Genomic DNA, 21,624 nt, shown 5'->3' with positions numbered 1-21,624 from the left:
AAAATATAAAAGTTAATTTGTTTCAAGTGGGATTTCTGTTTGCATTAGCATTTTTATCTCATCTTAGATTAGTTCAAACCGACTCAAATTCAACATAAAAAACCTTAATTCAAGTGATTTTAAGTCATTTGTCTCATTTAAGACGGTCCTTTTATTCCCAATGTTGTTGCTTTAAACTTTTTTAAATGCTGCAGAGTACTGTTTTTGTGTTTCTGTTTCTCTAATAAACAAAACTATGTAGAAAAAACATTGAGTATTCTCTTAATTTATTGAAAAAGGAATAGTCCATTTAAGTCCTGCTGGTTTCATGAGGTAAAGGTGGAGCTGTCCAGCATCTTCACGCCCTCTAGCGCCCCCTCCTGAGCGTTCATCTTCAGCATGTCCAGCTCCAGAGGGTGGAGCCTCCCGGTGACCACCAACGAATGGAGCGGCTCGCCCAGGTCACATGACGCCAGCTCACGCAGAGGAGCCGCGCAAATCATCTGGTCGTCAGAGCCAAGCCTGGCCACGCCCACACACACCGTCTCCTCCGTCATACCTGAGAGAACATCACTGTCATACCCTCATCACTGTCACACCTGAGAGAACATCACTGTCATACCCTCATCACTGTCATACCTGAGAGAACATCACTGTCATACCTGAGAGAACATCACTGTCATACCTGAGAGAACATCACTGTCATACCTGAGAGAACATCACTGTCATACCTGAGAGAACATCACTGTCATACCTGAGAGAACATCACTGTCATACCTGAACATCACTGTCATACCTGAGAGAACATCACTGTCATACCTGAGAGAACATCACTGTCATACCTGAGAGAACATCACTGTCATACCTGAGAGAACATCACTGTCATACCTGAGAGAACATCACTGTCATACCTGAGAGAACATCACTGTCATACCCTCATCACTGTCATACCTGAGAGAACATCACTGTCATACCTGAGAGAACATCACTGTCATACCCTCATCACTGTCATACCTGAGAGAACATCACTGTCATACCTGAGAGAACATCACTGTCACACCTGAGAGAACATCACTGTCATACCCTCATCACTGTCATACCTGAGAGAACATCACTGTCATACCTGAGAGAACATCACTGTCACACCTGAGAGAACATCACTGTCATACCTGAGAGAACATCACTGTCATACCTGAGAGAACATCACTGTCATACCTGAGAGAACATCACTGTCACACCTGAGAGAACATCACTGTCACACCCTCATCACTGTCATACCTGAGAGAACATCACTGTCATACCTGAGAGAACATCACTGTCACACCTGAGAGAACATCACTGTCATACCCTCATCACTGTCATACCTGAGAGAACATCACTGTCACACCTGAGAGAACATCACTGTCATACCTGAGAGAACATCACTGTCATACCTGAGAGAACATCACTGTCATACCCTCATCACTGTCATACCTGAGAGAACATCACTGTCACACCTGAGAGAACATCACTGTCATACCTGAGAGAACATCACTGTCATACCTGAGAGAACATCACTGTCATACCTGAGAGAACATCACTGTCATACCTGAGAGAACATCACTGTCATACCTGAGAGAACATCACTGTCATACCTGAGAGAACATCACTGTCACACCTGAGAGAACATCACTGTCATACCTGAGAGAACATCACTGTCATACCTGAGAGAACATCACTGTCATACCTGAGAGAACATCACTGTCACACCCTCATCACTGTCATACCTGAGAGAACATCACTGTCACACCTGAGAGAACATCACTGTCATACCTGAGAGAACATCACTGTCATACCTGAGAGAACATCACTGTCATACCTGAGAGAACATCACTGTCATACCCTCATCACTGTCATACCTGAGAGAACATCACTGTCACACCTGAGAGAACATCACTGTCATACCTGAGAGAACATCACTGTCATACCTGAGAGAACATCACTGTCATACCTGAGAGAACATCACTGTCATACCTGAACATCACTGTCATACCTGAGAGAACATCACTGTCATACCTGAGAGAACATCACTGTCATACCCTCATCACTGTCATACCTGAGAGAACATCACTGTCATACCTGAGAGAACATCACTGTCATACCTGAGAGAACATCACTGTCATACCTGAGAGAACATCACTGTCATACCTGAGAGAACATCACTGTCATACCTGAGAGAACATCACTGTCATACCTGAGAGAACATCACTGTCATACCTGAGAGAACATCACTGTCATACCTGAGAGAACATCACTGTCATACCTGAGAGAACAACACTGTCATACCTGAGAGAACATCACTGTCACACCTGAGAGAACATCACTGTCATACCTGAGAGAACATCACTGTCATACCTGAGAGAACATCACTGTCATACCTGAGAGAACATCACTGTCACACCTGAGAGAACATCACTGTCATACCTGAGAGAACATCACTGTCATACCTGAGAGAACATCACTGTCATACCTGAGAGAACATCACTGTCATACCTGAGAGAACATCACTGTCATACCTGAGAGAACATCACTGTCATACCTGAGAGAACATCACTGTCACACCTGAGAGAACATCACTGTCATACCTGAGAGAACATCACTGTCATACCTGAGAGAACATCACTGTCATACCCTCATCACTGTCATACCTGAGAGAACATCACTGTCATACCTGAGAGAACATCACTGTCATACCGGAGAGAACATCACTGTCATACCTGAGAGAACATCACTGTCATACCTGAGAGAACATCACTGTCACACCTGAGAGAACATCACTGTCATACCTGAGAGAACATCACTGTCATACCCTCATCACTGTCATACCTGAGAGAACATCACTGTCATACCTGAGAGAACATCACTGTCGTACCTGAGAGAACATCACTGTCATACCTGAGAGAACATCACTGTCATACCTGAGAGAACATCACTGTCATACCTGAGAGAACATCACTGTCATACCTGAGAGAACATCACTGTCACACCTGAGAGAACATCACTGTCGTACCTGAGAGAACATCACTGTCATACCTGAGAGAACATCACTGTCATACCTGAGAGAACATCACTGTCACACCTGAGAGAACATCACTGTCATACCTGAGAGAACATCACTGTCATACCTGAGAGAACATCACTGTCACACCTGAGAGAACATCACTGTCGTACCTGAGAGAACATCACTGTCATACCTGAGAGAACATCACTGTCATACCTGAGAGAACATCACTGTCATACCCTCATCACTGTCATACCTGAGAGAACATCACTGTCGTACCTGAGAGAACATCACTGTCATACCTGAGAGAACATCACTGTCACACCTGAGAGAACATCACTGTCATACCTGAACATCACTGTCATACCTGAGAGAACATCACTGTCATACCTGAGAGAACATCACTGTCATACCTGAGAGAACATCACTGTCATACCTGAGAGAGGGGGAGGGGCATGGGAACCAGAAACCTGTCCCACAAACTGCACTCACGATCACAGGTCCAAGTTCAGAGGGAAAGAGGCTGTGCAATTCTGCCGACGAAAATGAGACTAAAAGTAAATTAAAACTGTGACTAAAATCTTTAGATCGACTCAAAATAGAAGTCGATAAAAATGAAAAGAAGGGGCTAAAAACATGTGAACCTGAGCCTTTGAATCCATCCATTTTCGTCCACTTGTCCGTTGCTGGGTCGTGGGGGCAGTAGTTGGAGCTGCTCCAGCCCCTGTGGCTCCTCCTGCAGGTGGGGGGGTCCACAGAAGGACGGCCTCATGGTTCTCACCGGGCCTGCTGGTCTCTCATAAGGGGCTTCTGAACCGCTCTCTGTCTGACCCGTCACCTATAGGACCTGTTTGCCCTGGGAGACCCTACAGGGGCACGAAGCCCCCGACAACAGAGCTCCAGGATCATTCAGGTGCTCAAACCCCTCCACCAAACCCCTTGTACATTTTTCATTCACTCCATATTTGGTGATGGTAAGTTACTATTGTAGCCACAGCTGCCCTGGGGTAGACTGACGGAAGTGAGGCTGCCAATCTGCACCATCAGCCCCTCCGACCACCACCAACCACTCACACACTACATTCACCCAGGCTTCCTGCTGTTCCCAAACGGTCTCCCATCCCAGCACCGACCAGGCCCCTCCTGAGGTCTGACAGGATGGGGCAGAGTGAAGGCGGCCTGACCTGAAGCACCTGCCCCTTTACCTTGTGCCCTTTAAAGTGTTAGAATGTGCAAAATCAACCACCTGGTCTTGAATTTCGATGTAAAGTAAGTAATAATATGCAATTTTTGGTAAAGTCTTTCCTTCCCAGATCTCGGTCACTAATCAGAGTCTAGTGTCCTCCTGCGCTAACCAATGAGACGAGCTTTCCCTGCGCTCTGCATTTTGCAAACCAAGAAGGGTTAGGGTTAAAGAGGTGAGGGATTTTCTGTTCATTTCACTCTATCTCTCCTCACTTTGCAAACTTGCACAGTATCACTTTAAGTGCCCTTATATATATATATTTATTTTATTTTTCTATAAATATTTGGCCTACTACTAATGCTCAACAGCTTCAAATGGTGCTGCTCTTCTGTGGACCTGCCCTTTAATGTCTGTGCACATCACTGATGCTAACAGTTATTACTCCAGTTATTACTTACAAAAATAGCATTCAACATAACAAAATACACTTAAAAAGAAGTTTTCCATTGCAGATAAATGTTCTTAAGCTGTCATCTGTACTTTGTAGTAAACGTTTTGTGGACGCTCTCATCCATGTTTGATCATTAGTCAAAGCTTCTTGGGCAAGAGGCGAAACTTTAACCTACCAGGTACAGATGATGGCTTAACAAGAAAGAGACAGACATTTTCAATTACGCAATGAATAATCCAACAATATTCTAATATGATACTAATAACTTTATTTATTTTTAAACTGAAGGAGGCTCATCACAAGTGGTGAAAGATAAGAGAAGGCAAGGTGCTTTAAGTGTGTTGCCTTAAAAGTCCTATATCATGCAAAATCGACTTTTTGGAGCTTTTAGCCGTGTTGTTTTGCTATTTCCTTCTCAAAAACAGCCCCAGAGTGTTTTTAGCTTCATTCAGTAATCCTCCTGAATCCTGCTCTCTGAGCAGCTGCTCCGCCCTCTGCTGGAAAACCACTGAGTTGTGACACTCTGACATTTTTTACGTCATAGTGTCAAACAGGAAGAGCACAACTTCTGTAATGTAATGCCTTACAGCCTGATTTTAATTTATAAAACAGCTAACACACAAGCTAACACACATGCTAACACACACACGCTAACACACAAGCTAACACACATGCTAACACACATGCTAACACACATGCTAACACACGCTAACACACAAGCTAACACACACACGCTAACACACATGCTAACACACACGCTAACACACAAGCTAACACACAAGCTAACACACATGCTAACACACAAGCTAACACACACACACGCTAACACACAAGCTAATACACACGCTAACACACACGATAACACACACACAAGCTTGAGTGTTAGTTTGTGTGTTAGCTTGTGTGTTAGCGTATGTGTGTTAGCGTGTGTTAGCATGTGTGTTAGCGTGTGTGTTAGAGTGTGTTAGCATGTGTGTTAGCTTGTGTGTTAGCGTGTGTGTGTTAGCATGTGTGTTTTAGCGTGTGTGTGTTAGCGTGTGTGTGTTAGCTTGTGTGTTAGCGTGTGTGTTAGCTTGTGTGTGTTAGCGTGTGTGTTAGCATGTGTGTTAGCGTGTGTGTGTTAGCGTGTGTGTTAGCGTGTGTGTTAGCATGTGTGTTAGCCTGTGTGTTAGCATGTGTGTTAGCTTGTGTGTTAGCCATTTATGAAGCTGTGTTGCAGATGTCGACTCCTTATAACTGCATCGTGAAGTAACTTCACTTATTACTGTGATATTTATTTTTCTTTTACTGCTAATAATGCATAGGCAGATCCGCTCAGACAGAGGGGGCGGAGTTAACTGAATCGAAGCGTCTTGTCTTCCGGGTTTGCAAAATACCCCCCGGAAAATACTTATATTTCTCACAAAAAATATTACTCCATAGTGGTAGAGGTACAATATATCATATAAATGCCTATACTTTACTTTGGGATGGCTAAAATAGCAGGATACAGATCCTTTAAGAAACTCCCTTTCCACCTTAATGCTTTTTTCTCCTTCCCTTCTTGTTGGTGCTCTGGTCGGTAAAATCATCGTCGTCTGATTCCTGGGCAAACTCAAAATTGCCCTGTCTCTTGCCTCTCCTCTTCTCAGCTTTGGTGTGTTGTTTGTTCGCCTGTCTCTGAGCTTTAGCGTTGGTCTTTGTTGCCACGTTCTCCTCTGCTGGGACGCTGTTGTCATGATCATTCCTGGGCCTGGATGATTTTGGATCATTGGACAGTTCATGTTCAGCACTTCTGAACTCAACATCGACCGCTTTAACGTCTCCCTGCTTGTTTTGTCGCTTCTTTTTCTTGTTTTTGGTAGGTGTCTCGGGAAGGATCTCTGCAGTCTGGTCCTCCATGTTTATAACATCTTGTTCCTCATCAGTGGCGTCTTTTGGAGCTTCTGTTTGGGACTCACCCTGAACATCAGACTGGAGTATTACACTGGGATCCTCCTCAAATCCAGCCCCTTTAGCTGTGTTATCCACATTATCCACAGCTTCCTTGTGTGCCGGCTTTCTTCTCCTCTTTTTCTTTCCTTTGCAGGGGCAGGGAGTTTCATCCTCTGTTGTTTTCTTGGGCTTTGCTGCACTGGATTCTGTGGGCTCCCCTGAAGCCTCATTACACTCCTGAACCTCATTCATCACATCCTTCATGTTTAAAGCACATTGCCCCTCAGTGATACTGTCCTGTACTATAGGTACTTCATGGGACTCCGATACTGCATCTTGCTCGTCAATCTGAACATGTGCAGCGTAAGCCACCTCAGCCACTGTTATTTCTAAAGGCTCTGGTGAACTGTGCTCTGGAACGTCCCATAACGACTCCGTATTGGGGTCCTCATACCTTGGTCCTTGGTCCTCATCAATGGTGTCTTCAGGTTTTGGAGCTTCTGTTTGGGACTCTGAAGCTGGTTCTGTTTTATCGACCGCAGTCGGTGAAGCTGCTGGTGTTTCTGGAAGAATCGCTGTCCTCTGGTCTTCGGCGATGACGTCTTCATCTTTTGGAGCTTCTGTTTGGGACTCTGCGGTTGCTGTGTTGCTATAGTCAGCCTGGCCGTCAGACTGGAGCAGTGCAGTGTTATCCTCCATCACTTGAGTATCATTACTAACGCTCAGGAACTCTGCTGAAAACTCCTGCTCATCAGGCACTTCGGCAGCTTGCTTCTGTGCCCGATTTTTTCTCCCTTTTCTCTTCCCTGTGTTGGCGCTGGACGTTTCAGCCAGGGCAGCTTCACTGACCTCTTGCCTCTCTACCTCAGAAGGGTCAGTAGGCGTTTCCACTACCTTTGATGTTAGCTTGTCCATTGCACAATCGCTCTCGGCAGCCGTTGGTGCTTCAGGAATGGCCTGTGGTTCAGTCAGTGAAGCTGCCGGCGGCTCTGGAGGCACCTCTGTTCCCTTTTCCTCCGTTTTTAAAACATCCTGACCTTGAATTATGGTGTCTTGAACCTCAGGAGTTTCTGCTTGAGCATCTGAAGGATTGTCTGCTGGTACTGTACTGCTGTCACTCTGATTTTCAGTCTGGACCAGCGCAGTGTTGGTCGCCTCAACTTCAGCCTCTGTTTTTGTTCTGGGCTCTGATGAACTGTGCTCTGTAGCCTCCCATGAAGACTGGACCTCATTCTCCTGAACATTAGTTCCTGGTGTCTCTGGGGGAGTCGCCGTACTTTGGTCTCCATGTCTAAAGCACCTTGGACTTCAGTGATACCACCTTCATCCTCTGCTGTGTCTGCTTGGGACTCTGTGACGCTGCAGTCAATCTGGTCTTCAGTCTGGAGCATCACAGTGTGTTCCTCCTCAACTTGAGTGTTTTTCGCCATGTCTTGGTTCTCTGTTAGACACTCATTTGTATCCATTACTGCACCAGCTTGCTTGTTTGCCTGCCTTTTTCTCCTTTTTCTCTTTGGTTCTGGTATTTTTCCCTTGGGCTCCGCTAAACTGGTTTCTGTAGCTTCCCTCTGAACCTGAACCTCCATGATTAAAACACCTTGGCCCTCAGTGGTAGTGTCTTGCACACGGGGGACGTCTGCTTGAGTCTCTGAAGCACTGTCCACTGCTGTGGCACTGGAGATGACCATGTCCTCAATCTGGAGAAGTGCCGTGCTGTCAACCTTAACTTGAACGTCTTTATTTGTGTCCTGATTCTCTGCTGGATGCTCCTGTGTATCCTGGACCACATCTGTTACTTCAGCCGCTGGCTTTTCCTGCTCTGTTATCATATTCTTTGTTTTGTTACTGTTGGGAGGTGTAGACTGTTCTTCAAGGGGCGGCTGTGGTTCTTTTATATTCCCCACGGTCTCAGAAGGATCATTCAGACCCTCTTGAGAGGAATTCTCCACCTGGACCGTCACAATACAGTGGTAGAAGTTGTCGCCAGACTGGACACTTTCTGCAGGCATACCCAGTTCAATCTGGGTCACCTCTATCTGATCCTCCCCGATCACCCGTGTGATTTTAGGCTCAGGGATTAAACCACTGGAGCTTTCATCGATATTGAATAAAAGCTCAGTACTTCTCTTCTTTTTCAGCAGTTGCAACAAGAGCTGCTCCCTGGAGCTCCACTCCTCAGCAGCTCTGGCAAACTCTAGTTGCTTCTCGTGAGTGGCTTTTTTCTGTTCTTCAAATTTCTGTGCCGACTGCATCTCCCTCTCTTGTAGGACACGCCTCTCTTCTGCCCATTGCATCTCTCTGTCCTGGAGGGTCTGTACCGACTGCATCTCTCTGTCCTGGAGGGTCTGTACCGACTGTATCTCCCTCTCTTGTAGGACACGCTTCTCCTCTGCCCATTGCATCTCCCTCTCTTGTAGGACACGCCTCTCTTCTGTCCATTGCATCTCTCTGTCCTGGAGGGTCTGTGCCGACTGCATCTCCCTCTCTTGTAGGACACGCCTCTCTTCTGCCCATTGCATCTCTCTGTCCTGGAGGGTCTGTGCCGACTGTATCTCCCTCTGTTGTAGGACACGCCTCTCCTCTGCCCATTGCATCTCTCTGTCCTAGAGAGATTCTGCTAGGTGGACCTCTCTCTCCTGTCGTAGGCCACGCTTGGCCTCAAAGAGTGCGTCAAAGATTTTCTCCATAGTTCCTACTTGAACAGAAGTTAGTTCGTAAGAAACAGAGTGAATTGTCAAACTCTCGGTCTGGTCAAAAGTGCCTTTGCGAACGGTTTGAGTGATCCTGGGTGAATGTGCCTTGGAAGAAGGTCCATATGCTAATGAGGGTCTGTCCTGATAGAACTCTACATGTCAACAGAACACAGCCCACTGTTGCTTGGTTACGAGGTGCATTCCGTACTTATATCTTAAAATGGTCAAAATAGGTTTTGTTCAGGTGGAGGGCTGGTGCCAATAGAATCTCTGGAATTGCCCATATATGGTCATGTTCTGCTCTAAGGCTACAGCATATGACACATTAAACACCATTTTTACTAAAACAGTTATAACACACTTATATTTAAGGTTTAGCTAAAGATTGTACTCAGCTTTCTTTAGGTTTTCTGATGTTTATAGATTCACTTCCTTATTGGACACCGACAGGAAGTGACATAGATGAAGGCAAATCATTTCAAACTGTTGCCGTGCCGACCATGTGAAGTCAATGGGAAATGACTGCTTTACCTGAATCTTTGGCTGTGTCCGAATGTCCACACTACTCCCTATACAGTGGTCAGGCCATTCTGTAGGGGTGTCCGAATGTCCAGAGGCAAAAAAAAATAGTGCACTCAAAATTTCCCACAATGCATTCTGAAAAGTAGTGAGCAGCGGTGGTCACTTCACAGGTCAATATAGACCACAATGCACTGCGAGAGTCAGAGGAGAACAGAGACAGGTCTTTGAACTAAACAATACGACGTACTTCTCACCAATAAACGACTTGAATAGAGACGATGAAGATGAAAAGTTGCTCATGTTAACACTGACCTTGAGTTTGGTCGGTCTTTATTATTTCCGGAGTTTGGCCATCTTTACGTAGACGTAGTCACTCATTCTGCTGGCCTACTTTCTGCACGCCTTTTTAACACTGGGGTGATGTGTTTTTTTTTTGGTGATGATAGTTTTAATTTTAAATGTCAAATAAAATGTCTGTAAAAGTGCCTAGACTGTCAACCTTCATAAAATAAACAATTGTAATAATAAATTAATTCAGATTTTTTTTTAAAGTTTCTGCAGCCACGTGTGACGTCACTCAGTGAGGAGAAAACACAAACAGAATCAGTGACTATACAGTCTCCTATATAGTGCAGGCCTGTGTCGCGAATGAGGGGTCAGGGACAGGGGTGGACATTCGGACACTATGTCCTGTCCTGTCAGCAGCTTCAAAATTCAAATAGAAATAACTTTCTACAAAACATTTCTTTATTAAAATGGCTGTTAACTAAAGTAAAATGATAATTATGCAACCAATGTTATCCTTCTAAATAAGTCATATTTTCAAAAGCATTAAAACCTGTGTCGGTTTTTCACTTCTACTGGACAATCTGCTGTGAAAAACACCCATAAGGACCCAATTTTGACTTGACTTTATTTGCATGTGATAAATACACTGCTCACAAAAACTTAGGGCACACTCAAAAAACACAATGTAACTCCAAGTCAGTCACATTTCTGGGATATCAGACTGTCCAGTTAGGAAGCCACGCTTATTGTGAATCAGTTTCACTTGGTGTTGTGGAAATTAAACAGACACAGGTGGAAATGAGAGGCAATTAGCAAGATCACTCCAAAAGAGGAACCACAGACCATTACCCTGTCTTCATCCTTTGGACCGTATTTTTGCATTTGTCCAGTGTTCTCACCACTAGAGGCATCATGAGGAGCATCTACAACCCACAGAAGTCGCTCAGGGAGTGATGCTTGCTGTGGCAAGAAGGTTTGCTGTGTCTCCCAGCGCAGTGTCCAGAGCATGGAGGAGATACCAGGAGACAGGCCAGTACACCAGGAGACCTGGGGGGGCCGACCGAGGTCCACAACCCAGCAGCAGGACCGCTCTCTGCTCATTTGTGCACGGAGAAACAGGAGAAGCACTGCCCGAGCCCTACAAAATGACCTCCAGAGGGCCACAAATGTGCATGTTGGTCCTCAAACGGTCAGAAACCGACTCCATGAGGGGGGTATGAGGGGGGTATGAGGGTGGTATGAGGGCGGTATGAGGGGGGTATGAGGGGGGGGTATGAGGGGGGTATGAGGGGGGTATGAGGGCGTTGGGCCGGTGCTTACTGCCCGACACCGTGCAGCCCGATTGGCATTTGCCCCAGAACACAGCGATTGGCAGATCGGCCAATGGTGCCCTGTGCTCTTCACGGATGAGAGCAGGTTCACCCTGAGCACATGTGACAGACGTGACAGAGTCTGGAGACGCCCTGGAGAACGTTCTGCTGCTGCAACATCATCCAGCATGACCGGTTTGGTGGTGGGTCAGTGATGGTCTGGGGAGGCGTTTCATTGGAGGGCCGCACAGCCCTCCATGTGCGAGCCAGAGGTTCCCTGACTGGCATTGGGGACCGGGATGAGATCCTCAGACCTATTGTAAGACCATATGCTGGTGCTGTGGGCCCTGGGTTCCTCCTGATGCCTGATAATGCCAGGCCACATGTGGCAAGAGTGTGTCAGCAGCTCCTGCATGATGAAGGTATTGATGTTCTGGACTGGCCTGCCCGTTCCCCAGACTTAAATCCAATAGAGCACATCTGGGACATCATGTCTCGGTCCATCCATCAACGCCACGTGGCACCACAGACTGTCCAGGAGCTGACTGATGCTCTAATCCAGGTCTGGGAGGAGATCCCTCAGGAGGACATCCGTGGTCTCATCAGGAGCATGCCCAGGCGTTGTAGGGAGTGCATTCAGGCACGTGGAGGCCACACACACTACTGAGGATGATACAGACTCGTTTGGAGGAATTTCTACAGAATTTGGATCAACCAGTGACCTGATTTGTCACTTTGATTTTGACTATAATTTTGGATCCAGACCTCCAGGGGCTGAGAATTTGATTTCCATTTATCATTCTTATGTTATTTTGTTCTCAACACATTGCCCTACACTATGAATAAAGATTTTCATCCGAAAAATAGTTTTTTTCGGATCAATGGTTTACAAGTGGACTCCTAAAATCTTCACGCATTAAAAATAAGCTGTATAAAAAGTATCTTTCCTCCCCTTCCCCATTAAATTTAGCTACATATAAGTTGTATAAAAATCAATACACTCATCTTCTTAGGATAACAAAGAAAAAATACTTTAGTGATCACTTTCAAAAATCAGTGAACAATATTAAAGGTACGTGGAAAACAATAAATGAACTACTTCAAAGAAAAAGAGCTCCTTTAAACTATCCTTCAACTTTTAGAGATGGAAGTAGTACCTTTCATAATCCTTTAGATATTGCATGTAAGTTTAATAATTATTTCTCAAATGTTGGTGCTACTCTGGCTAAGAGAATTTGCGCCACAAATATCAATCCACTAGACTACATTAAAGGGACATTTTCTTCTTTTAGTGAGTTTGAACCGCCTAATTCTAGTGAGGTTCAGGAAATCATTGCAGGCCTAAAAACATCTGCCCCCGGCCATGATGGAATAAGTGCTTCTATTATTAAAGATGTTGCATCTACTATTTCTGAACCCCTTTCTTATATTTTTGCATTATCTATGAAAACTGGCATTGTACCTTCTGAATTAAAAATAGCTAAAGTTGTACCTTTGTATAAAAATGGTGAAAATGCATCCTTCTCAATTTATCGTCCTATTTCCATATTGCCATGTTTTTCAAAAATCTTGGAAAAGCTTGTTTATCGAAGACTTCATCAACACTTAATTAAGAACAATATATTATATAATTACCAGTTCGGATTTCGCAAATATCATTCATCACACATGGCCCTGACTGAACTAGTGGATAGAATTCATAGGGCTTTGGATAAAAAGGAATTTGCAATTGGTGTATTTTTAGATCTATCTAAAGCTTTCGACACCGTAAACCACGATATTCTGCTTCAAAAACTGCATAAATACGGATTCAGGGACAATGTCTATATCTGGCTCTATAATTATTTAACTAACAGAGAACAGTATGTCTGCATGAAAAACTATGAATCTAAAAGGAATTCCGTGGAGTATGGTGTACCACAAGGTTCAATTTTGGGACCATTGTTATTTATTATCTATATTAATGATTTTGCTTCTGTTTCTACGACCACCTTTCCAGTTCTTTTTGCTGATGATACCAATCTATTTATTTCTGACAGGGATTTAAAGGCTCTGATTAAAAATTTAAATCATGATCTTCAAAATTATTCAGAATGGTTCAGAGCGAATAAATTGTCATTAAATGTTAATAAATCTAATTTTATGTTGTTTGCTGGTAATAAAACATATGATAAAGATCAAATTAAAATCTATATTAATAATGAAGAAATAAACAGTGTGTCATCGACATGTTTTTTAGGAGTTCAGATTGACGATAAACTGTGCTGGAAGGAACAGGTCGAAAAAGTTTGCAAAAAGATAACTAAGTCTATTGGAATCATAAGTAAAGTTAGAAACCTAGTAAATCGTAAATGTCTGTTAACACTTTACTACAGTCTTGTTTATCCCTATTTAAATTATGGTAATATTGTTTGGGGAAATACTTTCACCACTTACTTAAACAAAATTTTCATTCTACAAAAGAAGTTTGTCCGTATAGCTACTCTTTCCAAACCTGATGCTCCAAGTGCACCTTTGTTTTTTGAAATGAAACTCTTGAACATTTTTGATATAAATACTTTAATGACTTGTACCTTTGTATTTAGATCACTGTATGATGAGGACTGGCCTTCGTATATAAAACATTATTTTATGCATAACCATCAGGTTCACTGTTATTCTACAAGGCAGGCTATAAAACGGCACCTTCATCTGCCGTTATATAAAACATCTCGTGATCAACGGTCAATTAGATATGATGGAGTTAAAGTCTGGAACAGACATATCCATCTTCTGGATTCCTCCACCTCATTATACATGTATAAAAACAAACTAAAACAAAAATTAATGGCTGAGTATTTGTCTTGAGTACAGAGCAGAGACTCATAAAGGAAATGATTGTATGAGTATTGTATATTTGACACGTTGTATTTGTATTTGACTCTGTATTTTTGTACTATGTAGTGACTTAGTGTGGTTTTACATGACTCTGATTCTTATTTCATTGTTTACTTGGGAGTGGTGTTGTTATAAGCCTAATGGCTTCTACCTCTCCCATGCACATGCTATTATTATTATTCATTATTTTGTTGTATATTCATACATCCGAATGGATGCTTTTTGTGTTCTTTTTGACTAGTTGTGCTAAAGTGCTAAATAAATAAATAAATAAATAGAATTGACTGACATCTAGGATGTGTTTTTTGAGTGTGCCCTAAGTTTTTGTGAACAGTGTATGTTTATGGTCTGCCAGAAACAGCTAAAAGATGTTGTATGTCGCATTGCCGTCTGTATCTAATAATACAACTCTGGGCAGGCATGTGGTCTGCAGTCCTACGTCTAAGAGAAACCCATTTCTTGACATATTTGTCAGGATCCACTTATTCAAAGGAGGCCTGACCAAAGATATGAACACGAGTGCTGAAACATGACTTATTATTATGTTCATTTGAGAAAATCCTCTTTCACAGTCAGAGGTGCTGCACAGCAGGACTCTTGCATTACTTTTTTCACTGGGGGAGATTTGTGGTTTGTCATTGGCCACTGGGCCGGTCAGGGGTGAGCCTCCCACCACCAAACATATTCATATTTTTGGGATAAATGAATAAAAATGTCATTATCATCACAGCTTGAATAGAATAGAATTGGGTCTAAACATAATATTGGGTCTAACATAATAAACTAGGACTACTCAGAGCTAAACCAGGATTAAGCCAGGGCAAAAACATGTCATATCAGGACTAAGGCTTAATACAGAATGAGCGAGTTCATGTGAGGACCAACTGAACCTCAAAACAACATCTCACACAACAGGACTACCTCCTGCTCAGCCAGTGCTCCTCTCAGCTGGGCTGACCAGAGACATAAATAAGGGCTGACCAAACACCTGAGCCGCTGTTCAGTCCAGACAAAAAAACAACATGATTCTAAATGTCTCCAAAACTAGATGTAGCTTATTGGGAGTAAACACAAACTAAATAGTAATACTCTGCTAATACTGAGAACTGATAGCTCCACGTTGGAACAAGTGCTATAGATGAAACTTCTGGGAGTCACAGTGGATCACCATCTGTCATGGTCGCCTCACGTGGATCATGTGATCAGTAAAATAGGTAGAGCTACAGCTGTGGTCAGAAGGTGCTCATATATTACATAACTTTAACTATTAAAAAACTAGTAGTTCAGTCTTTTGTGTTCTCACATCTGGAATGTTGCTCCGTTTTAAGGTCCGCTGCAAATAAAACTAACATAGCAAGGCTCCAGGCTCCGCCCGCCTGGTGATCAGGTGTCCAGACTCCACCAGTGTCCAGAAGATTCTACCTTAAACTGGCCATTGCTCCAAAATAAATTACATTATAATTTATTATTATGTCTAAAGAAAATAATTTTGACTGGCAAACCGATTTGAACTATTTGTAAACATTAAATATGTGAAGCAGACACACTCTTATTCCACACGCCATGCTTACAGTGATGACGTGGTGATAAATCGACCTAGAACAAGTCTGCTGCTAAAAACTGTGGAAGAAGCTGCCTGTGAACTTGAGGGATTCATTCAATTTACACGTTTTCAAAAATACACTCAAATCTTTGGTATGGTTTAAGTAATTATATCATGTATTACTCTTTGAAGTCAGGGGAGATGAATGATTCCTGTGTTAGTTATTTAGCGAGGTTTAGCATGTTGAGCGGTTGAACACGTGTGAGTAGTTTTCCAAAACTCACGCACCATCAGCTTCATCGTCCACTTTACAAACATCCACAACTGAACTGAGGTCCTCTTGCCTTAAAGTCGCTGCATCTGCCGCGGACCGCAAAGAGAATAACCCGAGCAAAACCCCCAAAACACGATGCAGTCAGTCCGTCCAACGGAATGTGGCGCGGATAATGCCGAAATATAGGCTATATATAGTTTTACGGAAACTGAGACGAGGGTCAGCTTTTATAGTTTGGCCCCGGGACGCATATTGAATAGGCCCGACCTAGTATTTTTATTGCATTGGTTTACCTCACAGGCAGAATTTGGTATGTCCCTGCGGCTTGTGCTCCTTTTTCTTCCACACTTTTTCCTTCCACTTAACTTTCTATGAATGTGCTCTGAACCAGCACTTTGAGAACAACTTCTTTTGCTCTGACCTTTTGAGGCTTTGGTCAATGATGGTTTTCTGCACAACTGTCAGGTCAGCAGTCTGAACCAGACTGAGACCATTTCAAGTCTCAGGGACCCTTTGCAGGTGTTTTGGATTCATCAGCTTTGAGCCGATTATATCGTCCTTTTTCACAATGTTCTAATCTTATGAGATTTTGAATTTGTGTTTTTTACGAGCTGTGAGCCACAATCAGCAAAATCATAACAAGGCTTGACATGTGTCACTTTGCATGCTTTGAGCCTGTATCATATATTAGTTTTATTAGTAAGAGCTCAGCATATGAACTACACATTATATAGCCACGTGGTCTGCCCAAGGGCGGCTGTGGCTTCAATAACAGCTTACCACCATGGAGTGTGGAGTGAATGAATAATGACTACTATGTAGTACTTTGAGGAACTTGTGACACAGGCTTGTAAAGTGCAATTTAAGTAGAAGCTGTTTCTATTAATGAAGCTACAGTTAAGTTAGGGCTTATTATTATTAATTTATTGTAAACATGTTCTCTATGAGGCCTATATGTGGCCCGCGAGCCGCCGTGGGAGCTGAATTCAATGCAATATAAAGAATTGATAAACCGGTAATCCTCTTCAAACCAAAGCTATGAAGACTCTTCACTGGAAAAAGAATGACCATTTTAATGGAACAAGTGCAATTTCTCTTAATTCAAATTATTTTGTATCCTTTTAAGTGAAAAATAAATATTTTTAAAATATAAAAGTTAATTTGTTTCAAGTGGGATTTCTGTTTGCATTAGCATTTTTATCTCATCTTAGATTAGTTCAAACCGACTCTCATTCAACATAAAAAACCTTAATTCAAGTGATTTTTGTCATTTGTCTCATTTAAGACGGTCCTTTTATTCCCAATGTTGTTGCTTTAAACTTTTTTAAATGCTGCAGAGTACTGTTTTTGTGTTTCTGTTTTTCTAATAAACAAAAACTATGAAGAAAAAACATTGAGTATTCTCTTAATTTATTGAAAAAGGAATAGTCCATTTAAGTGCTGCTGGTTTCATGAGGTAAAGGTGGAGCTGTCCAGCATCTTCACGCCCTCTAGCGCCCCCTCCTGAGCGTTCATCTTCAGCATGTCCAGCTCCAGAGGGTGGAGCCTCCCGGTGACCACCAACGAATGGAGCGGCTCGCCCAGGTCACATGACGCCAGCTCCCGCAGAGGAGCCGCGCAAATCATCTGGTCGTCAGAGCCAAGCCTGGCCACGCCCACACACACCGTCTCCTCCGTCATACCTGAGAGAACATCACTGTCATACCCTCATCACTGTCATACCTGAGAGAACATCACTGTCATACCTGAGAGAACATCACTGTCATACCTGAGAGAACATCACTGTCATACCTGAGAGAACATCACTGTCATACCTGAGAGAACATCACTGTCATACCTGAGAGAACATCACTGTCATACCTGAGAGAACATCACTGTCATACCTGAGAGAACATCACTGTCATACCTGAGAGAACATCACTGTCATACCCTCATCACTGTCATACCTGAGAGAACATCACTGTCATACCTGAGAGAACATCACTGTCATACCTGAGAGAACATCACTGTCATACCTGAGAGAACATCACTGTCATACCCTCATCACTGTCATACCTGAGAGAACATCACTGTCATACCTGAGAGAACATCACTGTCATACCTGAGAGAACATCACTGTCATACCTGAGAGAACATCACTGTCATACCTGAGAGAACATCACTGTCATACCTGAGAGAACATCACTGTCATACCCTCATCACTGTCACACCTGAGAGAACATCACTGTCATACCTGAGAGAACATCACTGTCATACCTGAGAGAACATCACTGTCATACCTGAGAGAACATCACTGTCACACCTGAGAGAACATCACTGTCATACCTGAGAGAACATCACTGTCATACCTGAGAGAACATCACTGTCATACCTGAGAGAACATCACTGTCATACCTGAGAGAACATCACTGTCATACCCTCATCACTGTCATACCTGAGAGAACATCACTGTCATACCCGAGAGAACATCACTGTCATACCTGAGAGAACATCACTGTCATACCTGAGAGAACATCACTGTCATACCTGAGAGAACATCACTGTCATACCTGAGAGAACATCACTGTCATACCTGAGAGAACATCACTGTCATACCTGAGAGAACATCACTGTCACACCTGAGAGAACATCACTGTCATACCTGAGAGAACATCACTGTCATACCTGAGAGAACATCACTGTCATACCCTCATCACTGTCATACCTGAGAGAACATCACTGTCATACCTGAGAGAACATCACTGTCATACCTGAGAGAACATCACTGTCATACCTGAGAGAACATCACTGTCATACCTGAGAGAACATCACTGTCACACCTGAGAGAACATCACTGTCATACCTGAGAGAACATCACTGTCATACCTGAGAGAACATCACTGTCATACCTGAGAGAACATCACTGTCATACCTGAGAGAACATCACTGTCATACCTGAGAGAACATCACTGTCATACCTGAACATCACTGTCATACCTGAGAGAACATCACTGTCATACCTGAGAGAACATCACTGTCATACCTGAGAGAACATCACTGTCATACCTGAGAGAACATCACTGTCATACCCTCATCACTGTCATACCTGAGAGAACATCACTGTCATACCCTCATCACTGTCATACCTTAGAGAACATCACTGTCATACCTGAGAGAACATCACTGTCATACCTGAGAGAACATCGCTGTCATACCTGAGAGAACATCACTGTCATACCTGAGAGAACATCACTGTCATACCTGAGAGAACATCACTGTCATACCCTCATCACTGTCATACCTGAGAGAACATCACTGTCATACCTGAGAGAACATCACTGTCATACCCTCATCACTGTCATACCTGAGAGAACATCACTGTCATACCTGAGAGAACATCACTGTCATACCTGAGAGAACATCACTGTCACACCTGAGAGAACATCACTGTCACACCTGAGAGAACATCACTGTCATACCTGAGAGAACATCACTGTCATACCTGAGAGAACATCACTGTCATACCTGAGAGAACATCACTGTCACACCTGAGAGAACATCACTGTCATACCTGAGAGAACATCACTGTCATACCTGAGAGAACATCACTGTCATACCTGAGAGAACATCACTGTCACACCTGAGAGAACATCACTGTCACACCTGAGAGAACATCACTGTCATACCCTCATCACTGTCATACCTGAGAGAACATCACTGTCACACCTGAGAGAACATCACTGCCATACCTGAGAGAACATCACTGTCATACCCTCATCACTGTCATACCTGAGAGAACATCACTGTCATACCTGAGAGAACATCACTGTCATACCCTCATCATTGTCATACCTGAGAGAACATCACTGTCATACCTGAGAGAACATCACTGTCATACCTGAGAGAACATCACTGTCATACCTGAGAGAACATCACTGTCATACCTGAGAGAACATCACTGTCATACCTGAGAGAACATCACTGTCATACCTGAGAGAACATCACTGTCATACCCTCATCACTGTCACACCTGAGAGAACATGTTCTCTCAGGTATGACAGTGATGAGGGTATGACAGTGATGTTCTCTCAGGTATGACAATGATGAGGGTATGACAGTGCATACCCTCATCATTGTCATACCTGAGAGAACATCACTGTCATACCCTCATCACTGTCATACCTGAGAGAACATCACTGTCATACCTGAGAGAACATCACTGTCATACCTGAGAGAACATCACTGTCATACCTGAGAGAACATCACTGTCATACCCTCATCATTGTCATACCTGAGAGAACATCACTGTCATACCTGAGAGAACATCACTGTCATACCCTCATCACTGTCATACCTGAGAGAACATCACTGTCATACCTGAGAGAACATCACTGTCATACCTGAGAGAACATCACTGTCATACCTGAGAGAACATCACTGTCATACCTGAGAGAACATCACTGTCATACCCTCATCACTGTCATACCTGAGAGAACATCACTGTCACACCTGAGAGAACATCACTGTCACACCTGAGAGAACATCACTGTCACACCTGAGAGAACATCACTGTCATACCTGAGAGAACATCACTGTCATACCTGAGAGAACATCACTGTCACACCTGAGAGAACATCACTGTCACACCTGAGAGAACATCACTGTCATACCTGAGAGAACATCACTGTCATACCTGAGAGAACATCACTGTCATACCTGAGAGAGGGGGAGGGGCATGGGAACCAGAAACCTGTCCCACAAACTGCACTCACGATCACAGGTCCAAGTTTAGAGGGACAGAGGCTGTGCAATTCTGCCGACGAAAATGAGACTAAAAGTAAATTAAAACTGTGACTAAAATCTTTTGATTGACTCAAAATAGAAGTCGATAAAAATGAAAAGAAGGGGCTAAAAACATGTGAACCTGAGCCTTTAAATCCACAGCCAAAGAAACAGTACGTACAGTCTGTCTGTAAGACCAGCTGCTGCCGGAGAAACAGAAGTCGCTCTTATAGTTCAAACAAACATACAGGGGCGAGCACAGATAATAATAATGAATAATGCAATAGAAAGAGCGCTTTTCCAGACGCTCAAAGTTGATTTACAATCCATCCATCCATCCATCCATCCATCCATCAATTTTCGTCCACTTGTCCGTTGCTGGGTCGTGGGGGCAGTAGTTGGAGCTGCACCAGCCCCTGTGGCTCCTCCTGCAGGTGGTGGGTCCACAGAAGGACGGCCTCATGGTTCTCACCGGGCCTGTCGGTCTCTCATGAGGGGCTTCTGAACCGCTCTGTGTCTGACCCGTCACCTATAGGACCTGTTTGCCCTGGGAGACCCTACAGGGGCACGAAGCCCCCGACAACAGAGCCCCAGGATCATTCAGGGGCTCAAACCCCTCCACCAAACCCCTTGTACATTTTTCATTCACTCCATATTTGGTGATGGTTAGTTACTATTGTAGCCACAGCTGCCCTGGGGTAGACTGACGGAAGTGAGGCTGCCAATCTGCACCATCAGCCCCTCCGACCACCACCAACCACTCACACACTACATTCACCCAGGCTT

General features: G+C 43.7%; 1 protein-coding gene across 2 annotated transcripts in view; it reads right to left on the bottom strand.

Annotated features, from left to right (window-relative positions):
- Window positions 1-277: 277 nt before the first annotated feature.
- Window positions 278-21,624, bottom strand: part of dph5 (diphthamide biosynthesis 5) — a 68,687-nt gene continuing 47,340 nt past the window's right edge. Inside the window, exon 7 of one of the 2 annotated variants that reach the window (XM_079580977.1) lies at window positions 278-538. In XM_079580977.1, coding sequence (XP_079437103.1) covers window positions 306-538 — 233 coding nt within the window. In that variant the 3' untranslated portion in view covers window positions 278-305. Of the gene's footprint in view, window positions 539-17,498; window positions 17,760-21,624 lie in introns of those variants that run through there. The other variant, XM_079580976.1, reaches the window with a different exon arrangement.

Source organism: Gobius niger (genome assembly GCF_951799975.1).
Source record: "Gobius niger genome assembly, chromosome: 22".
NCBI classification, from domain to species: domain Eukaryota; kingdom Metazoa; phylum Chordata; class Actinopteri; order Gobiiformes; family Gobiidae; genus Gobius; species Gobius niger.
The sequence above is the reverse complement of the archived record's forward strand: the minus strand, read 5'-3'. Positions and strand labels throughout refer to the sequence as shown.